Source organism: Anopheles ziemanni, chromosome 3 (assembly GCF_943734765.1).
Source record: "Anopheles ziemanni chromosome 3, idAnoZiCoDA_A2_x.2, whole genome shotgun sequence".
In the NCBI taxonomy this organism is placed as follows: Eukaryota; Metazoa; Arthropoda; class Insecta; order Diptera; family Culicidae; genus Anopheles; species Anopheles ziemanni.
This window is the reverse complement of record NC_080706.1, coordinates 35,509,199-35,529,625: the sequence shown is the minus strand read 5'-3', so window position 1 is coordinate 35,529,625 and position 20,427 is coordinate 35,509,199. Positions and strand designations below refer to the sequence as shown.

At 41.5% G+C, this 20,427-nt stretch overlaps 3 protein-coding genes across 5 annotated transcripts; 2 read left to right on the top strand and 1 right to left on the bottom strand.

Moving 5' to 3' along the window:
• Positions 1-777: 777 nt before the first annotated feature.
• On the bottom strand, positions 778-8,062 carry LOC131283963 (isocitrate dehydrogenase [NAD] subunit gamma, mitochondrial). Of its 3 annotated transcripts, none has more exons than XM_058312811.1 (5): positions 7,922-8,062; positions 6,881-7,714; positions 6,605-6,791; positions 6,464-6,539; positions 778-1,111 (listed from the first exon to the last, which is right to left on the bottom strand). In XM_058312811.1, coding segments are annotated over exons 1-5 (1,155 nt in total). In that variant the 5' UTR covers positions 7,979-8,062; the 3' UTR covers positions 778-1,110. The 3 variants fall into 3 exon arrangements, with proteins under 3 accessions (XP_058168794.1, XP_058168793.1, XP_058168792.1); XM_058312810.1 differs by lacking the exon at positions 778-1,111 and adding an exon at positions 2,997-3,063; XM_058312809.1 differs by lacking the exon at positions 778-1,111 and adding an exon at positions 5,584-5,877.
• A 724-nt stretch (positions 8,063-8,786) lies between these two features.
• Positions 8,787-13,367, top strand: LOC131286220 (nuclear RNA export factor 1-like). The gene is made up of 7 exons (XM_058315147.1): positions 8,787-8,976; positions 9,079-9,950; positions 10,025-10,134; positions 12,032-12,068; positions 12,138-12,376; positions 12,461-12,629; positions 12,741-13,367. Exons 1-7 carry the CDS (start codon positions 8,889-8,891, stop codon positions 13,200-13,202), a joined length of 1,977 nt encoding a protein of 658 aa, XP_058171130.1. The 5' UTR covers positions 8,787-8,888; the 3' UTR covers positions 13,203-13,367.
• A 977-nt stretch (positions 13,368-14,344) lies between these two features.
• Positions 14,345-18,058, top strand: LOC131284656 (transient receptor potential cation channel protein painless-like). The gene is made up of 7 exons (XM_058313518.1): positions 14,345-14,356; positions 14,728-14,946; positions 15,546-16,682; positions 16,863-17,409; positions 17,487-17,617; positions 17,688-17,797; positions 17,863-18,058. The coding sequence occupies exons 1-7, from the start codon at positions 14,345-14,347 to the stop codon at positions 18,056-18,058; spliced, it is 2,352 nt and encodes a 783-aa protein (XP_058169501.1).
• The last annotated feature ends 2,369 nt before the right edge of the window (positions 18,059-20,427 follow it).

The following is a 20,427-nucleotide window of genomic DNA, read 5'->3' as shown; positions in this document are numbered from 1 at the left end:
ACACGAGCACACACAAACTCTGCGTTCGTCACGATCCGACACCACGGAACGCTGTCGGTACACTGAGGCACCCACGACCTTCGGGGCCGTATAGCAAAACATCCACACGGCCATATTTCGCGGCACATGCGGCCTGAACTGCGCGCCGGCAAAAGCACCGCGCGGTCCCCTGCATCGTGATGAACACGTTTTGGCCGATGAACTTAAATATTCGAACCACGCAAACTTTGGGGAGGGAAAAATGATGAGCTGACACATTTTGCACATCGCAAAAGTATCTACTAGTTTTAGAACAATATATTAAAATCTTAAAATAATCGACCCTAAAAAGGGTTTTTTTTTCATTTATTTAAATAGATCCGATATTCGTCGAACAACTTTCACAGACCAACCGGTAAGCATCGAAATGAACATCGAAATCGGATCTTCCGGAACGTTCATCGCTGAGGGCCCCTACTTGAGCGTTGTTCATCGGGTTAACCCTTGGGTTGGCAGGGCACTGAAATATCCTTAATTTCTTTCCAATCGTCGATCCCAAGTGGCTACCCTTTTTGCAAAATAATTCTCTCGTAGGGAACCGCCAGCATGAACTCCTGAGTTCACCGTTATCTTATCATTGCCACAATTGAAAGTACCAATTACTCATTGGCCGCATCATTATGGTCAGTACAAGGTGACTTCCGTACCGAAAAAGTATCCGTTCCTCCCTCGAAAGTAGGAAAATGTACGTCGTCATCGTTTGGCAGTGCGTGACGGGCCGGGAGTGGCAACAGGTGAGAAAACACTATCGTACGATGTGCTTATTTACATTTTGCCTCAACACAACCCACCAAGTGGTTGTTTTTGCTTTTTGTTACGCCATCAATACGATCGCGGTCTCGTGGCGCACGGGGACTAGATTCGCCTCACGCTTCACAACCATCTTCTTTGGCTTTCGCCAGCTAAAGAAACGCACACATAAGATATACCCGATGGCTACCGTACACCTGTACCTGTGGAAATATCTAACCACGTTGCCGCCAGGCGTTTAGGCGTTCGAATACATCATCCACTGCGCCATTTGTCGACGAAATGCTTAGATGGCGACCAAAACATGTTTATTTGCAATGATCTAAAACAAAAAAGAAACAACAAAGGTAAATTGGTTAAGATTTACAGTAAATATCAATGAGTCACGTGAAACGGTTAGTATGGCAATGAGTCACCTGTTTCAGAGCACGTGTTGGTTTGATTTGTCAGCATTAATTAAATGCAAACATTTGCTTGCTGTGCAACAAACATTGCATTCACAGTCCAAAGTGTGCACCAAAAGTACAGAAATCAAATAATAACTAGATTTATTAGAGGTTTCTGCACTAAATTCTATTCTTCGGTTAAACTTATTTGCGAAACAGAGATGAACACTGATTTCAAAAACGTTAATCTTCAGCGACCGTGAATAAGATGATTAATTTACCCCAATAACAAAAGGAGATGGGCCGGAGAATGAACATTATATGAAAATAAAAGTAATATTTGCAGCAAACATGTTTGATGATTTCTACGTACCGTTGTAGAGCAATTTCTGAAAAATTTAAAGAGTTTGAAAATATACTTTAACTAAAGTTTACTATAAATTATAAAAGAAACAAAATTGTAGTATCTGCAACCTTTAGTGGAAATTTTAACAACAAATCGACAGTCTTTACTTCTCAAAATTACTTTCAAAACATCGCAGTTTCACATTCGAATAAATTGCAAGTATCTGCATGGAGTACATACACCCATTCCATAAACAGGTACTAAACGTATTCAGTTTATTCTGTAGAGGATTTTATTTTCCATCAATAATAAACAAAATCCGGATTCAAATGATTGTAACTATTTTGAATGTTAATTTTCCAATTGTGACTATTTTCAATGTGATTTTTTTAAATCATTGATGTCGAAGAATCGTCTACAAAGAATCAATTGAATAATTCACATTTGGTTATTTGTAGTACTAATTAAACCTGTTAAGTGCTAAAACCCAATCATACCAGAGGTGTAGAAGTATTTTTGCCTCTTTGTAACTTCGCATGTAATGAAGATGCTTTCTTTTTTAAAAAGGCTTTTGAAATATTTATTTGTATTGTTTTAAATAATGTTTCATTTTTGGATCCTAGACCTTTTACGGTGTGAAAGAGAAAGGTCGGATAGGAGAGGACCTAATTTTAGAGAAATTTGTTTATACCTTGCGAAAAAAATTTTAAAATGGCCTACTTGACCTCCATAAAAATACCTTTATATGTTTTTTTAAATATATTTATCAATCCATAACAGAGAAATTAAAAGTTAAAGACCGACAAATAAAAGAGACAAACACATTAAGGAGAAACAATACAATTAAAGAGACATAAAAATGTACATTTCATATCAACCACTTTGGAAAAGTATTCACTGTAATCTTTAAAATATATTAATTTTCCCCACAGTACATTATAACATTAAGAAACGCTACCTTATCAATGCTCGTAAACCAACGGCTGTAAATATATGTACAATATTAGTAATCAACGCCCCAGCACATTTTGTACTTCCTTTCGGAAGCTTTTCCAAGACCGTTACATTTAATTTTTGTAGTTGTTTTTTTTTTCTCAGAGCATGCAACCAAACCCATTTTCTTTTAAATTCATTTGTCAATTTTATTATCATACACTGCATTTATGTTTATTTTAATACTTCGCAGAGAATGGTTTACGTTCAGTATTTCTATATGGCCATAATAATTTAGATATAAACGGCTCTAAGTAACAGCCGACTAGTAAATTTGTTTTTGATAAGAATCGAAAGATAAAACCAATGTATACCCTGGAAAGCAGAACCCATATTCTGTTTGAGATTAATTCGTTTTGAGAATTTCAATGAAATTTATTACACATTTTATGCAAAGAAAATTATGACTAAAATCATAAATAGAACAATCCAGCTTCCAGATCCCTTTGCTTAAAGCATATGAAACTTTACTGACTCTGTTTAAAGCTTGGTATTTTGCTCCGTTGGTAACAATAAGCCACTGCAGTGCTGAAGATGTCCTCGTTTGCTCTGGGTAATTGTGGAGGATTCGATGGAAATATGGTACGGGTAATATTTTTGTTTAATTCCGAGTTTTGAAGGGAACAAAGAGAAAAGAAACGAATATAAATAATGGAAACACAGCCTGAACAGACAATCGCCCTCGGAAATGTGAGCTTTACGAAGACTACCGCCACATTAAAGTTTGAATTTCGGATTTCATAATTTGAGCCGAGAATTAATCGAAAAGAGTTATTTGTTGTAACAACTATAATTTCTTGTTTATGCTTTTCGTTTGAGCATTGGGGCTAGTTTTGCTCACAATTTTCGAAGAGAGATTTCATAAATCAAACATAACTTGGACCAAACAAGGGCGAACAATTTTAAAATATCGTTTACATACGCAACAAACTCTCAATAAAAACACACGAGAAAAAAACATTGCAATCACAAATATTTCACATAATTGACGATTTCACCTCAAAACAATCGCACACCGACCAAACCAAGTTATACCACCAAACCAAAAACGATGGGATTTTCTTTCTTTTCCTAAAGAATAAGTTTTCCTTTTTCCTTATAGTTAGCAAAGGGGAAGTCACATTAACTTAAGTTAAAACAAAAAATCAAACAGGATATAAAACAAACAATAACAGTTGAGTTGTGTATCAACGTTCAAGATTATTGTGGAATTTGATTTTAAATATTTGAAGTTGGGTAAGAAGGATAAGGAAATGCAATGATTCCAAAAACAAATCACGATTCTAACAAACAATTGAAATCAATAATTCATTAGAAAGGAAAAAGTACAAGTGAACAAACGGGAAAAAAATGAAAGAAACTTAATGAAACGCAATGACCAACGTCACAAAATAATTTAGAACACAAGGATAGGATGTATGTGCCTAATTCCAAAGACCCAAATGCTAGAATGTGTTATAGACTGGTAGCGGATACTTTTGCAAAGGAGAAATTTAGAAACCAGCATATACATAGTTTTTGTTTCAATTTGTTATTCCAATAATTTAGCCTAATATTAAAACCGTTCCGAAAAACTCCGCTCCCAACCTGCAGTCAATTTTGCGACCCGTTTTCCAGAGTGCCAGCGCCGATTGTTTCGTTTCCAGATTTTTGTTTTCCAGAGTCGTGACCGTGTTTAGGACTTAATTTTTGCCAATTTAAATTAACCCATTCACCAATTGTGTATGTGTGACAAACACCGTTCGGCAAATAGAAGAAGATACGGGACAGATGTTATGGGCCGGTTTAACAGAACGGAAATGGTTGTTAGGAAGTTCGAAGGAGGAAGTGGCTTTGGTTTAGGTTTTATGTCTGCTTTAACCTAGCTTCTCACATGTGCGCATACGCCGGGAACCTGTTAGAAAAAAAGGGGTGATGGAAAGATAGGTAAACCGGTGAAACACTCGACAATGGTACCAATTCAGTAGCGTTTGGGCAAGCTTGGTAACTTAAGCGAATAAAAAGCGACTTAATGTTTGAGCTGCTCCTGGTGCGCAATTGTAAGAAGTGCAAAAAAGGCCAGCATATGTACTGTGTATAGAATGACATTACCATGATTGCAGCCGACAAAAGCTGCATCCAACAGTATTTTTAACCCAATTTTTTGCCTAGACTATGATATCGTGTTTTTACATCAAAACGTGCTGTTACGGATGCCTGTTGAAAGAAGCCCTCCTCCAACGACGCACATGCTACATGCCACACAGTTAACAATACGCTGCCATCGGTTTCCTTCAGGCGCGTCTCCTTTTTACATCTCCTTAACAACACTCCTGTGCGTGAGAATTTTATTAGAGGGAAGAAAAAGAGCAGAATAACGTTTCGCAAAGCGAGCAGGGAAAAGGGGAGAAAAGGACGTTTAGGGAGGGTGGAAATATTGAAAAAATTGTGATTAGTGCAACATTGTCAGTATTAAATAAAAATCCAGTGCGTTCTATTCATCTCTACCGAACCATCGCATCGATGATAAGGAGCTATATCAAAAGCAAAACTTTGTCACAAAATTTGTCAGCAGTAGCTACGGATGTTGGCAACGTGGTTTGGGAAATAGGAACCAGAGTACTAACATCTATCGTGATAAATATAATTTTTATATAATAACAATATAAATGTAATCATAACTATGCTTTAATCTATGCGGCCTAACAGGATGCAATATATACAAATTAATAAGTAAATTGGCATGTAGAAATCAATAATTTACTACGCTACGTTTCAATAGAGAAGAAAGGATGTATGCAACATAAAAGAAATTGTGCAGAGAACATCCTAACCTATCTTGTATTGCTATCTAGTGCAAAGCCTGAAATAGTATTGAAGAAATACCCTAAAGCGATCAAAAACACAACAAAACAGAAAAACATGTATGAAACATACGGGAATTCTGGCGTGGAATGTGACAGTGAACTACAATATTTTTAAACAAACATGGTAACAAATAATAGCAAAAAAGTTTAAGTCTAAAAACTCTCTCCATTTAATACTAGTGAAGAAATATTTTTAAAGCATGAAACACACGTGTATCGGGATTCTGGTGGTTTATTATTGTCCTTATCCACAACCTATCCCATGGCTCTCCCGAAGCTTGAAAACCCGGCGGTGGGTCTGGTGATTGCAATTGATTTTATATACGGTGAACTACGAAAGTTATACGTACGCCTTAGTGTTAGCACCCTTTAGCATGAACCCGAAAAAGCTGATCAGAACGAGGAACGCATAGGATTTTCTTTGTATCGAACAGGTTATGAGTGTTTTGCACCGTCCCCCGGAGGTGCTGGAGGGTTTCCTCGGCGTGCCTAAATATTATGCAACAGCCCATGTTGCCTGGTTATCACGGGCGTAAGCGGGTTAGTGTACATATAAAGGTGGGATATAAGAGAAGGAAAACACATAGGACAACCATGTTAGCGAAAATTTAGATTGTACAGCGATTGTGCGGATTTAATAAAAATCGTTTGTAAAACACGTGATAACACAGCAATAGAGAAAACAAACAAATAAATCTCCAATGTGACACCCACATCGCAAAACGAATAAAATGAGTTTGGATGAATTTGCTTTGAACTTTACTTCTTTCAAATGGCGAACAACCGTACAAAACCATGCTCTCTTTAATGGAAGCTGCACTTCATATGAATGTATCCTGAAGGTACTTTGGGGATGATCTTTGAAGGAAGAAGTCTTATGAATGTATCTTAAGTTAAATGATAACTCTAAACTTAAACATCAAGTCACGCGCAACTCACAGACACACACAACGAGCTATTAAAACTATTCAAAAAATGAAAACATTATCTCTTCTGCTCTATCTTTCTATAGAACATGGCAAATAATGAATAGACAAACACAAAAGGAGAACGATGCATCGCAAACACGCACGGCATAGGGGCTTAAAGTTCCGACCACTTACCAGTACGTTCTCTTCTCGGCCAGATGCTTCAGAACGTTCTGGACGATATCCGTGCTTGTGTTGTTACCACCGAGATCTGAAACAAGCGTCGAAAGGTTGAAGACAGTGTGGCCTAAAACGAGTTCGCAAACGCAATCTTACCCGGCGTATGGACACCGTCAATATCGATGGTTTTGTGGAGGGCATCGGAAATACAATCGGCGTGATACCGGTGACCGAGATGGTACAGCATATCAACGGCCGCATTCAGCATGGCAACCGGGTTAGCGACGTTTTTGCCGGCAATGGCCGTACCAGTGTTACGAGTGCCTGGCTCGAAAACGGCATACTGCAAAGGAGAATGCATTAACGTAACGTAACGTAAAGGATTTACGGAACGCTGAATGTCGCTCGTGTGTGTTACTACTTCAAACTCACATGATCACCATAGTTACGACCGGAAAACAATCCAGCACCGCCTACCAAACCGCACAGTACGTTCGACGTAATACTTCCGTACAGGTTGGTCGTGTTCATCACGTCAAACTGGTGCGGATTCGAAACCAGCTGCATGCAGCAGTTATCGATAATCATATCGTTGTGTTGGATATCCGGGTACTCCTTGGCAATGTTCTTAGCCACCTTCAGGAACAATCCATCGGATAGCTTCATGATGTTTGCCTTGTGGATGGTTGTCACCTTCTTGCGGTTGTTGTTCTTGGCAAACTCAAACGCAAACCGGGCGACACGGGCCGCATTCTCGACCGTCACCACCTTCATGCTTTCCACCACACCGCGCACACTCTCGTGTTCCAGCATGGCGTACTCGCCCTCGGTGTTTTGTCGCACGATCACCACGTCCACGTTCGAGTGGTGCGCCGGAATCGCGTTGAACGACTTGCAATGCAGCACGTTCACGAACAGATCCAGCTCATTGCGGAGGGCCACGTTACGAGACAAAATGCCAGTGGCTTCCGACTTCGTTTCGATGTTTCCCTTAAGCGCAACACCATTGCGCTTGATGGACGTGATGGCGTACTCCAGGTCATCGTTTCCCTCGCTGGCCGGGTCGATGTCGACAATCTCAAAATCCACCGGCACGCCGGCAAACCGGAACACTTCGCGGACGTAGCTCATCAGCTCCGGGCCAATACCGCCGCCCGGCAGCATCGTAACCGTGTGGCGCCCACCATACTGCGCCTTGGGAATCACCTCCACCTTCCGCTGGACGGGATTCTTGTGCTGCAGCTCGAACGCTGACACCGCACAGTTCTGTGTTGCATTCGAGGAAAGAGTAAAATAGTATGGGTCAGCTTTCTTAAGGAGAGCTCTTGGACGTTCCCAAACCGTTTCCGAACGCCGTATCCAAATTATGTAACTTTTCTGTTTCAGTTCGTCCGCTGAACGACCGTCAACGAAAACACGGTGACCGAAATAATGGACGGCAAACAGTGACCATGCAGGCCGAACTATACTTACGCGCTTAATCAGGGGGGTAACCACATCCTGGCCCAGTCGGAACATTCGGAGTGCCATGTCGGTAGCGTTTGTGTGTTCTTTTCACGAAAAATTACGTTCCAAACCGCTTTTAGCACTCCAATATGATACCGCAAATGAAAACACGGGAAGACAGCAGAAACCACGGTGTAAACCAAAGACTGTGCTAGTGAAAGGTCAATGCGTATAGGATATTTGTGACAGCACAGGATTTGTTTAAATTTTAACGTTTTTTAACTTAGCAAAAAGTAAGAAGACCAACAAAATTACGCATGTGCCAGCTTCCAGCATTGAAATCGATAGCATAAAATTTAATTATAACTAGTGGAAAGTTGAGCTTGAAAGAAAAAATGTATAAGATATCAAACTAGACCACTGAAATCTTAATGTATACAATAACTCATGTAAAATAACACACTGCAAAGTTGATGTGGATTGACTCAGTACACATTTTATTGCACTTAGATCTTAAAAATTTTATATTCGAACTGTACAAACAATGGCGGATCACTAAATAGCTATGAACAGACCTTCCGGCTCTATATGCCTTTATTACCGATGACACTATCAAGATGTATATGAAAAAGATACATTATCGTCATGGTTGCTATAACAAAGCTGGAGTTGAAATCGATATTTTATTTGATTTCTACATCACAGATGCTTCCATGTTCTCCAAAAAATAATATTTAGTACATTTTCCACACGGAATCAACTTCTCGTCATTTCCTTTCATCTCTCCATTGGTTCACCAAAACACACTTCCTTGTTACACACCTTGGTCATGGCTGTCTTCAACTGTCAAACCGACGCTGTCATTCATCTACGTTCCATGAAATATCATAGATTCATGAAAAATCGTGTTGTGTTCTTTCTTTGTGCTAAGTGAGGTTTAAAGTCACTTTTTCGCACTGCGTGTTATTTCGTTACTGTTCGTTTGCAATCAAACATGCCGAGAAACATCCGCAACGGCAATTTCCGTGGTCGTGATAACCGTGGTGGCCGCTATCAAGGAGGAGATCGGCAATATGACGCAGGTACACGCTCATTTGCGCCGCCATTTTGATAAGTGGCATGACGAAACTTCTGAGTCCGCACGGACACAATGTTGATTATTTTTCTATTGCCTTACTTTTCAGGAAAACAAAGATATGATCACCATGACGATCGCACGGAACGTGATGATTATAACGATAGGAATCGGAACGACAGAAATATGACGGATGTGAAGCGAAGGGTCAGCTTCAAACCGTCCAACGGGAACCGTGGTAAAGGACGCATAACGGAAGGCCTAATTCGCGCGCACATCAACGATGACGACGAAGCGATGGCCGGTGATACCTACGACGGTGATCTCCGCACTTTTGTCAACAACCGGAAGAACGGTATCAGAAGGCGCAGCGGCTCGCCGATACCGCGTGGCGGACAAACCGGAAACATGAATCGTCCAAGGCTGGTCCAGTCAAACACCACTTGGTATGAAGTGAAGATACCGTACGGTCACAAGTACGACAAGGAATTCATACTACGCGCGATCCAACAGGCTATAAAGCCGAACGTATTCATTCCGCTGTACTGGCGGGTGATCGAATCGGCCGCCCTGTTCTACGTGGAGGATTTCAAGATTGCCGAATTGATTCAGAAAGCTAACCGCACCATCGAAACTCCCGATAGGCGTCGTTTGATACTTGTGGTGCGCAACAGCCAACCCAACAGTCCGGTAAACGATCAGCTAAAGGAACGCATGAAGCAGGCCATGCAGAAGCGATACAATCCGGCTACCAAAGCGTTGAACTTAGAGAAATTCCACGCGGATCCGGATCTAAGCGATATCTTCTGCGCTTTGGCTCGCCCGCAAATCATCCTGGCTGCTGTTGATATCATTTCCGAGCATATTCCCGAGCTGGAAGCGCTTAACCTTAACGATAACAAATTGTACATGCTCGATCATCTGCGGTCGATGGCAAACAAAATTCCCAATCTGAAAGTGTTATACCTCGCCAAGAATAAGGTGAGTCCAGAGAGTGTGAAAATGTTGACCAAAAGCACCGTATATACAACTTTGTTCCCTTCCCTTCCGCGCAGATTCCGTACATCAACACACTGGACAGCTTGAAGGCGCTAAAGCTGCGGGAACTCAACTTGGAGGACAACCCACTACGGCAACGCTACGAGGATCAAACACTCTACGTCAGGTATTTTACCCCTACTGGGATCACTTGAATGATATCTGGTCTTGTACTTGGCAGATATCGCGTCCCATGGATGTGCTGCGGGCATAAGCTTCGGCATCATCATCATCATCGTTTGGTGGACGGCGTTCGTTCGATATGAAGTAAGGTGCCTGGGTCGGTAATTCGTGGCGTCATCATCCCACGGTGCACGTTGCAGAGCACCGCGCAGGCGATACTTGCGTTTCGAAAGGGAAAAACGCCCCAACAATACCAACCGGTGGAGGAGTGATGAGACGGAGTCGTAGTTGAGAGCCTTAATATTGGGGACTAATCTTTGGCTCCTCTAGGGTTGAAAAGTGGAAGAAAATAATCTTGGCATATTTAGTGCAATTCAGTAGCCGACGCTTGAAAGCGACTACTTTATGCACTATTTTTCATTCTATTCACATCGAATTTAAACTTTATTTGACTATCAAAATTTAAATACCGGAGCATTCCCTAAAGTGCACACGATTGCAGCTATTTGGAAACCTCCTTCCCGAATATAACACACTGGTGAGTCCGATTTTGGTAGGTGCAGTAGGGATTCGTAAACAATAGGTCACCCGGTTCCGCTTATGTTGCTCATTAAAAGGTACGTCGTACGGTTTGTGTTGAGGTATATAGCATGCTGGAAGTGCTTTGCATCGAATTTCGAATCAGACAAATCTGTAGCAACGATGCTACAGTAGCATGAGACAAGTAGAGATGATGAAACGTGGTGAGCGCTGCGAGTATACACATAATAAAACCGTCTTTCGAAAGACCTCAGCCAAGATCCAACGCCAGCATTTCGTCCCGACACAGACGTGATGGACGAGTGAAACGTTTGACCGACGAATTTCGATAAATTATCGGATGAATATTGTGGAATTGATTCAACAGCTGTGGTGTAAAGGTTTAAGAAACCTGAATCGTTGAGCTCCGAATGCCGGATGCTTCCACGCCTGAAAGGGAACGTGGCTTGATGAAAATCAAGCGTCATTACTACTCCCCTAAGGGAAGGCAATGTTCTGCACGTCATATCAGATAATGGGAGAAAACAGCAACGAAAAGCCACATAAAAGGATGACACCGATCCTAGGCTCCATCCTGCGCCGAAGGCTCTCAAACGAAGAACCACATAAGCCTTTCTGCTACGCAGCGCCGATATGAATGAGAATAGATGATTTGTTCAGAGTCATCGTGACAAGACAAGACAAATATTAGGACGCTGTTGCTGGTTTTGGATCGATTCTAATACGTTTTTTGATCGAACAACCCATTAACTCTTTGCCACCACGAACGTTTCTTTTCTTGTTTCTGCCTTAACCATAATCCGAGTCGAAAATGTGTTTATTTATAGCAGTTGAATGCCTTTCAGTTCGCTTAATCAAGCCTTACACAAGCCTTACGACGTTCTCGCGTCCGTACAAGTTGCTGTGTGGTAGATAGTTATCTACCAAAATAAATTGTTTCCGCCTCTATGGTCACCTTCCAACATCGGCAAAACAAATGCAACCACAAACGCGTAAACAGGCGTCGGCATAGTGCGCGGAGGTGGAAACAGCTGCTCTCGTGTGTGACTTCAATCGAATCTGAATCCTAAATCTGCAGGAGTTCGGAACTCAACCTATTCAGGAGTTGCACGTGTGCGTTCACCACGTGTTTTAATTTGTTGCAGTAATTTCGACCGTTCTACCTTGCCTAAACTTCCCCTCTCATTGAGAAGTTATAACGTCTTCCTGGCACATTTGCTTTCGTAAAAAATCTTGATCCCTCTTCTTTTGTGGCGTATGTGTATCCGGTCGAACCGAAAGACACGCCGTCATTACAGGAAGGGGGAAGATTTGTAAGATAGGAAAGCATAACGTTACCTTTGTACTGTATCTATTTATAGTGAAGTGCGTAAACGGTTCCCGAAGGTCATCAAGCTGGTAAGCACATGCTCCTTGGTGCGCTCATCCGCATTGCCGATACTTTAAATACCTTTCTTTTTCGCTCAGGATAATATCGATCTGCCGCCACCGATCAGCTTCGACATCCCGGAGGATGATCAAAAGCAACCGCAGGCCAAAGCATCCTTCCTGGCCAACCCTGCCAGCACCGATCTGGTGCGCCAGTTCCTGGAGCAGTACTATGCGCTGTACGATTCCGACAACAGGCAACCTCTGCTGGAAGCCTACCACGAGCATGCATTGTTTTCGCTCACAGTCAACACGTACCATCAAAACAATCAGCAAAAGTAGGCATCTCACTAGACAAGGATTACTGAGACTAGGTTAAATGAGGTTAACTGAACGGTTTGTTTTTAATTGTTTTGTTTCAGATTGGGTGCCTACGTGTCTGCGAATCGTAACATCAAGCACAAAACTGACCTGGACACTCGGTGTCGGTTGCTAAAGCAGAGCCGCTTGCAAGTGGTATCGTACCTTTCGGAACTTCCGCCAACCAGGCACGATGTACATTCCTTCGCGGTGGATTTAACCTTTTTCACGGTAATTATTCCAATCCTAGAACGACTGGGAGTTTGTGGTTATGTTTGGAAACCTACCATTTATCACCTCTGTACGCGCGCGTGTGTCTTTACTTTTTGTACCTTTTTGCAGCCCCAAATGCTACTACTGACCGTGACGGGTGTGTTTAAGGAGCGTAAACCTGCCGGTCAGAATGAGCCGATGCGATCCTTCCACCGTACGATGGTGATCGTACCGGCCGGTGGTGGATTCTGTATCCGCAACGATATGCTGCACATCAACAACACGCTGTCAGTACAGGACGAGAAATGTTTCAAAGGGCCACGGCCGGCGGTGCCAACTCCACCGGGGGCAACGGCGGCGGCGGCGGTACCGGCAAATGTTGCGGGCCCTGCTGTGTTACCAACGACGGCGCCGGACGACAATACTAAGCTGCAGATGGTGCAGGCGCTAGCGGTCACGACCGGCATGAACCTCGAGTGGAGCAGACGCTGTCTGCAGGAAACGAACTGGGACTACGAGCGGGCCGAGTTTGCGTTTCGCGAACTGCAAAAACAGAATCAAGTCCCCCAGGAGGCATTCATCAAACAATGAGCACAAGTAGTTATGGATCGCGACTACTTTGTGCGTTCTTTTTTGTGAAGCTGTAAGCATAGACAAAGCTAACTCGTTTTGGGGGTTAGAATTAATTAGTTCACTTTTAATCTTAGCTGTACAGGTCACCGTATAGAAAACAACAGAATGCATTAGTTGAAAAGTATCAAGGCGATGAGTGGATGCGAGGTTGAAATAATTAGAGGATATGATTTCCGTTTTATAATCACATTTTTAACCAGTTTCGTACGCCACGCGGTGGCATCTTCATCACAACAATTTCCTATATTTTTCTGTTATTCTGTTTTAGAGATATTTCCCCCTTTTTTAAATATTTGCCAGCGTTTGATCACAGTTTTCGCAGTGGCGTATTTTGCACAATGGTTCCTTCAATGTTGTACGCGCTTTAAGTCTGCAATTTAACACATCTGTTATCATTCGCTGAGCATGCAATAAAGGCGATGATGATAGCTTATCTATTATCCATAATTAAAACAAAAACAATATCAATCATAGAACTAGAAGACTCGCTTATTAAACTGGATTTTGTTTTTCCTAGTACGTCACATTTGTTAATTACCGTATCATCAGTTGAACTATGTACAGTGAGATTCGGTTAGAAGAGCAACAACATTGCGATAATGTTAATAATAACCCTGTAATTGTGATCTGACCAGGTGTTGGGGATACAAATTATGTATAAAATTTTCTGCCATATGTTGAAAATATCGTCCGAAATGTTCACGATGAAAAAAGGAATAAAACGGATTCAAACCTCTTTCTTAAGGACATAACTTTTGGCCCATTTTGCTCTGAGAACTTGACTCATTTGAAAGAAAAAGGAATTTTAGCGCATCACAAAGGATGTAAATATTATTATTAATTACTTTTTTATCATGAATCACACAGACAATCTTCGAAACATTTCTGAAAAACAGGATTCTGATACATTTGGTCAAAACTTTTAAATTCTAAGTAGTATTATTGCATCTAAAGTAACATGCGCTGCTCAAAAAATGGGAAAATTAAATTATTTGTGCGCTCATAGTGACGAATGCGGGCATGACGGTTTCAGATTCATAGAACAATTAATGATTCACGTGTTGCAAAATAAAAATTCGCAAATAAACGAAAAACCTGAAATGGTAGATGAGGTAAATAAACCACGTAGAAAAAGTTCCCTTTGCCATTTTTAGCAACAATTATAATATACAGTAGTGAATCAGTTATTTGCTTTGTTACATACATCATAATCAAATACATGAATAATGCTGGCCAGAAAAAAAACCTTCAATGCGATAGTTCGGTAGAAGCAATGAGTGAAATTAAATTTCAGTTCAGTTGAAGCCTTGAAGCAGTTGGTTTGGTTAGTGAAAGTTGCTGGAGGAAGGAACTACACTTTGTAGGGAACGAATTTGGAGCATTGCATTGGTACGGTTTGCTTCTTTCGGAATCAGTGTTGGATAGATAAAGCAGTTATGAATTTTATACTTTTAAAGTGACAAATCACGTTTATCGATTTTAGGCACTAAAGAAGCAAAAAAAACTAGATAGTACGAGTGTCGGTACGATGGTTGAAAGGGCTGAAGAATTTGACTTAAACGCATTGGAACGGGGTGAGAACATAGACGTCAATCATCGGGAAGATGGATCCTACTATTCCAGATTCGAGAATGCTTGCAAATCCCCTGGAGCGGGAAAAGAAATTAAATCACTCATCAGCCGAGGGGCCAAAGTGAACGAGGTACGTACCGATTAATTATCAGTTTGGTTGAAATTGGTGAAATAAGCACATTGTGCGGTCCGCGATTGCCAAACTGGTTAGAAAATCGGCCCATAAGCGCCGAGGCTCACCACCTCGACGGCGTGGGTTCGAATCCCCACCGAGATCGGATCCTCCCCTGTACGAGACGACTGCGCGGTTGACAAAAATTCAAAATTTTTGCAGTTGTCATGAAGTTATAGCAAGTTTTTACATGGCAGATTGCTGGAACTCTTGCTGGAACTACATGATAGCAGCAAAAATTTAAATTTCTGTCAACCGGGTGACTATCCACGTACACATAGAGAAAAAGTTTAGTAAGCCCTTAACGGGCAGGCATGACCAACTAGGTCGTTACGCCAAGAAGCAGAATCACATTATTAGCTAGCGAAGCAGTGAAAAAAAATGGCACAATTGAATTGAAAGTCTGAACATTGGTTTAACTCTTTGTGATTATTCATCTTTTTTAAGAGGAATAATTTTCGTAACAGTTGACGAACAACAATTATGCTTAATGTATTTCATAATGTGCGATAATGTATGAACAACGTTTGTGGATCAAATCTCTTGCCCATTTACAGATGAATCCAGAAACTGAAGAGTTTCCCATCCATCTCGTGGCTCAGAGCGGGGATCCATCTAACGTCGCGGCATTGCTAGAGCATGGCTCAACGAAAATCTACATCGATCAAGACCATCAGCACGATACGGCACTGTTCATAGTATTTCGCAGAATCAACAAGACCAATTTCGAATCGCATTTTGAATGCATCAAACATTTGCTGGCACATGGTGCCGATATTAACATGACTAACAAAGATAACATACCGCCTATCGCGTGTAGAAGTTTATCAAGCTTAGAACCGGCTCAACGAAATCAACTGATTGCTCATTGCCGCGACAAGGTAACGTTCTACGCCCGAGGGGACTATGGTCGGGAAAGGATGGTGAAAACATTTGGCGAGAGTCAGTTACCCCCGGGCGGCTGCCCCGATTATGGCGCGGAGCCCGTGACCGTTGGTCAGCTGCGTAGCTGGCTGTTCGGTGGAGAGGAGGATAAATTTCTGGGCAACTATCGACAAGCGACTGCTATCTATGGCAATTTTAAATGTCAGATAGTGAGAGAATTTCTTTTGATCTGCGCTAAGAAAGGATATGAGAAGACGATCACAGAGCTGATGAAGGAGAATGTTCACGACGTTGCACAGTATCGCAGTAAGCTGGTGGAGAAGTGTTCCATCTATGGAAACGATCGCATCATATCACTGCTTACGGTGGACACAGAACCCACTCCTCAAAGTGGAGACTTGCTGCATTCGATCATTCCTCTTATTACTGAAGACAGTGATGAATGTGCTCACTATCGTTGCGTAAAGGCTATTCTGAAGAATCGACTGATGGAACTCGATCGCGCGGACGTCATCGGCAACACTGCTCTACACTACGCTGTAAGGTACAATCTCAGCAACGTCCAGAAAATGTTGTTGAAGAGTGGCGCCTACGTCGGTGTAGTGAACAAGTTCGATGAGCTTCCGATTGCCGAGATGGATCCAACAACGCTGGAAGATCACCTGGATAGCTGTGTGACGTGTGAACAGGTCATCATCGGCGACAGGCAGTACGAGATAAACGTTGATGTGAAGAATTTTGTTCCACCAATCCACAAAGTAACCGGTACCAGCAATGTGCACGCTTCGGAGAATGATGAAATGCGTTGTGTAATTGAATTGGGGAAGATGGCCAACATGAAACATCTACTTCGGCATCCCGTGGTGCTCACGATCCTGTTGGCAAAATTCAGCAAGCTACGATGGCTTCTGTTGGTAAACTTATTGGTTTGCTCCTGTTTCTACGCCGGCTCCATCTTAACCATGGCATTTGACTTTGGCTCATTCCAGTGCATGGTCAACGCTTTCTTGTTCGTACTGTTCGTTTGTATTTTCTTTCACGATGTCCTCATTCTGGTTGGCAACAGGAAGATGGTAAAATTCCGCAAATCGTTGCAAACAGTGTGCCATGTCTGTTTCAACTTCATCCTTCTTTGCGCTCCGGTGGCATTTCCCAGCTGCCTACGTTATCGATGGATACCGGCGTTTATCATTCTCTGGCGAGCGACCCAATGGACTGCGCTGTTGGGAACACTCTCGATACTTTCGTGGTCCATATCGTTGGTCATGTTTAAGACGGTCGCGAAGAACATCCTAAAGTTTTTGGCCCTTTACTTCGTGCTGATCGTTGCTTTTGCATTGGGTTTTAACATATTGTGTTCCCCGATGGGTTCAAACGTATCCGTTGCAGAACCTTTAGCACGTAATGTTTCGTTGAATTTGACGGAGAATAGAAACTTCTCGGTGGATACGATTGAGTTAGCAGACACGGACGAAGATTCGAACAATCTGCTGACCATTTCATCTGCTCTGCTGAGCGTTTCATTGATGATTATGGGTATGTTAAAATATTTTAAATCACATGTAACCAATTGGGATGCAATGACAATGCTTTTCATTCAACACCATTTTCAGGTAATGTGGAGACGGATGATATTCAACCGAACCAACACGTCGGGCGATACATTTTCTTCACCGTATTTCTGTTTGCTATGCCACTAGTTTTGTTCATATTAATGAATGCCTTGGCGGTGACCGACACAACGGTATTTCATTGCGTAAAATGTAGAAACGATCGAGGTCGTATTCTGATGATCTCTCAATTTTCTCCAACAGTCCATCTTAGAGGAGGCTGAATTGATTTCCATCGCCAAAACTGCGTCCGTAATTCACAAATACGAACATTTGGGCAGCTTCTGCATCGGAGGAAGCTCACCAATGCTGAAGTGAGTAAGATCGGATTGCCACGTAATGTGCGATTAATAATTTTTTTTATTGCTGTTTTTTGCAGAATATTTTCCAACAATGCCGAGACTCATTTTTGCCACATTAAAATCAATCGGTACCAAAAGATGTCAAACCAGCAGACGTGGGCCAGCCTCTCGGAGTTAATATTTTGCCAGGATCTAGTCAGCAAGCGGGACACAAAAGTGATGCAAATCTTATCCAATTCTAGAAATCCTACAAAAGGGAAAGCCGATGAGTAGGTGCTGGTTGTTTGCATGAAATGTCGATGGTTGTGAATGCTATTCAAGCGCAACTTAATCCGACTGGATGCAATGGTTTTTTTTCTTTTCTTCATTTACCCTTTTAAACAAATCTTAGTTTTGCATTAAGAAGCTTACCCATAAAATAGAACAGAAGCTTGAAAATTTAAAATATGCAGTTACCAGTTACCACTACAGGTAACCAAGGCTCTCACCACCTGTCAACAGCTCAACCGAGACCGGGTCCTCCCCTGTCCTGTACGAGAGAGGACTGGCTATCCACGTACACATAGTGGGTAAAAGTCTCGTAAGCCCTTAACGGGCAGGCATGACCAAACAAGGTCGTTTACACCAAGAAGAAGAAGTTTAGTTGGGGGTGTGCCCATGGCGCAGCGGTAGCGCGAGGAAACACCACGCCACAGGTGTGGGGATCGAATCTCGAGTCTGGCACCCCTCAGGTATTACGAAAAAGGCTGACCACCTATCTATAATATACCGTCTTTCGGTAACCGAAACTCTCTTCGGAGAGAGGCCTTCGATATCTAGGGGATATCGTGCCACATAAAAAAAGTTACCGGCACTGAAAAGTGCCCTTGTTTGTTTGTTTTTCGATTAATATTTTTTTTCCTCATCAACACACTACACTGCTAATAGTTTTGGTATCTTTTTTTAAATATTCATTACGTGATTTACTTATGGATTGCAAAAAAACAACACATGTTTATTTCTAGAAAATGTGTTTAAAACAATATTGACAAGCTAAAGTATCCACTTCAAAATTTTGAGTTTTTCATAAACTTTAACATTAATCGCTAACCGTTTTGACGCGTTTTAATATTTTATAGGTTTGATACCACCCTTTCTGACAAATCGGACATCCATACAAGTATGATAACGTATTTAATTCATGTTTTATTTTAAATATACAAGTTGTTAATCTCATTGATATGAGTATCTTCTTAATTTGAGTGTTCCATAGCATAAAATATGTCTTTCTGGTACTTATCAACATTAACGTAACTCATAAAAAGTACGAAATCATCAAGGCAGTAGTAGAAAAAATGATAATCATATTTCAAACGGACGGATCGGTGGTGGATCGCCCTAGCAGATGGGGACAAGCGAAGCACAGATGCACGTATGGACCTCAAGATCATCCATGAGGTCGAACAAAATCTGAAAGTAACGGTCAGGGAGATCTTGAAAACACTTCAGCCATCAGTTTCCGAAAGAACTATCCGTCGCCGGCTTGTTGCATACGGGTTGCAGAGCAGATTTGCTAGGAGGCGCCCTTATATCAACAAGGCCAATAAGGCGTCTTAAGTTCGCTCAGGAGCATGTTGAAACGAAGTCTTTCTTCCCGTCTTGTCGGACAAAACTGTTGAAATGGCCTCCTCAGAGCGCGAAAGTAAGCCTCATTAAGAATTTGTGGGCAATTCTCGATGGTACATAGTGAAGAACATGCCAAAGCGTCTTCAGCACGTTCTAAAAGTAAAAAGAGAACAGATTGAATATTAAAATGCATTTATTACCATTTATTTTTATGCATACTAATGAAATGAAAAGTGGGGACTTTATCTTATCACTACATACAAACTTTTATAATTTTTTCTAGAAATAAAAATGTGGATTTTTCCGCAATATATACAGTGACCGGCACGGAAAAGTGCCCACCTCGATTTTTTTTCATTTTCGCTCAATATCTTTTTCTTAATCCAACTAAATACACTCCAAATATTTTTTGTATCTCGTTTTATATGTTCTTTATGAGATTCACCTATGAGCTAGCGACAATAAACAAATGTTAATTTTGAGAAAAAAATTATTAAAAACTTGTACCAAAAAAGCAGTGACAAGGAAAAGTGCCCACTTCAGTTATTCATTAGTATACATAAAAATAAGTAATAATAAATGCATTTTGATATTTTTTAGTGTTCTCTTTTAGCTTTTAGAACCAGCTGAAGGCGCTTTGGCATGCTTTCTACTAGGATTTTTAGTTTTTGGAGATTTTATTCTTCTCAAGCGCGCATTAGAGCATCAAAATTGTCGTTTTTATTCGATACATCAGTTTTGTCCACCCTGGCATCGAGAATTGCCCACAAATTCTTAACCTCCGGGCTCTGAGGAGGTCATTTCAACAGTTTTGTCCGACAAGACGGGAAGAAAGACTTCGTCTTCTTGACAGTATGTCGAACTTGGCCCCGCCGGGCCGCGTGAAACTTGCCCCCGCCGGGAGAACGAACTTCTCTTCAAGGCCCGTCAGGATCAGTGAAATCTCCAGATTTTGTTGCAGGATGTTTATGTTTATATTGTAATCTGCAGTTTTAACACCGTTAATGTTCCCAAGGCTCCCCACTCCACTGGACGAA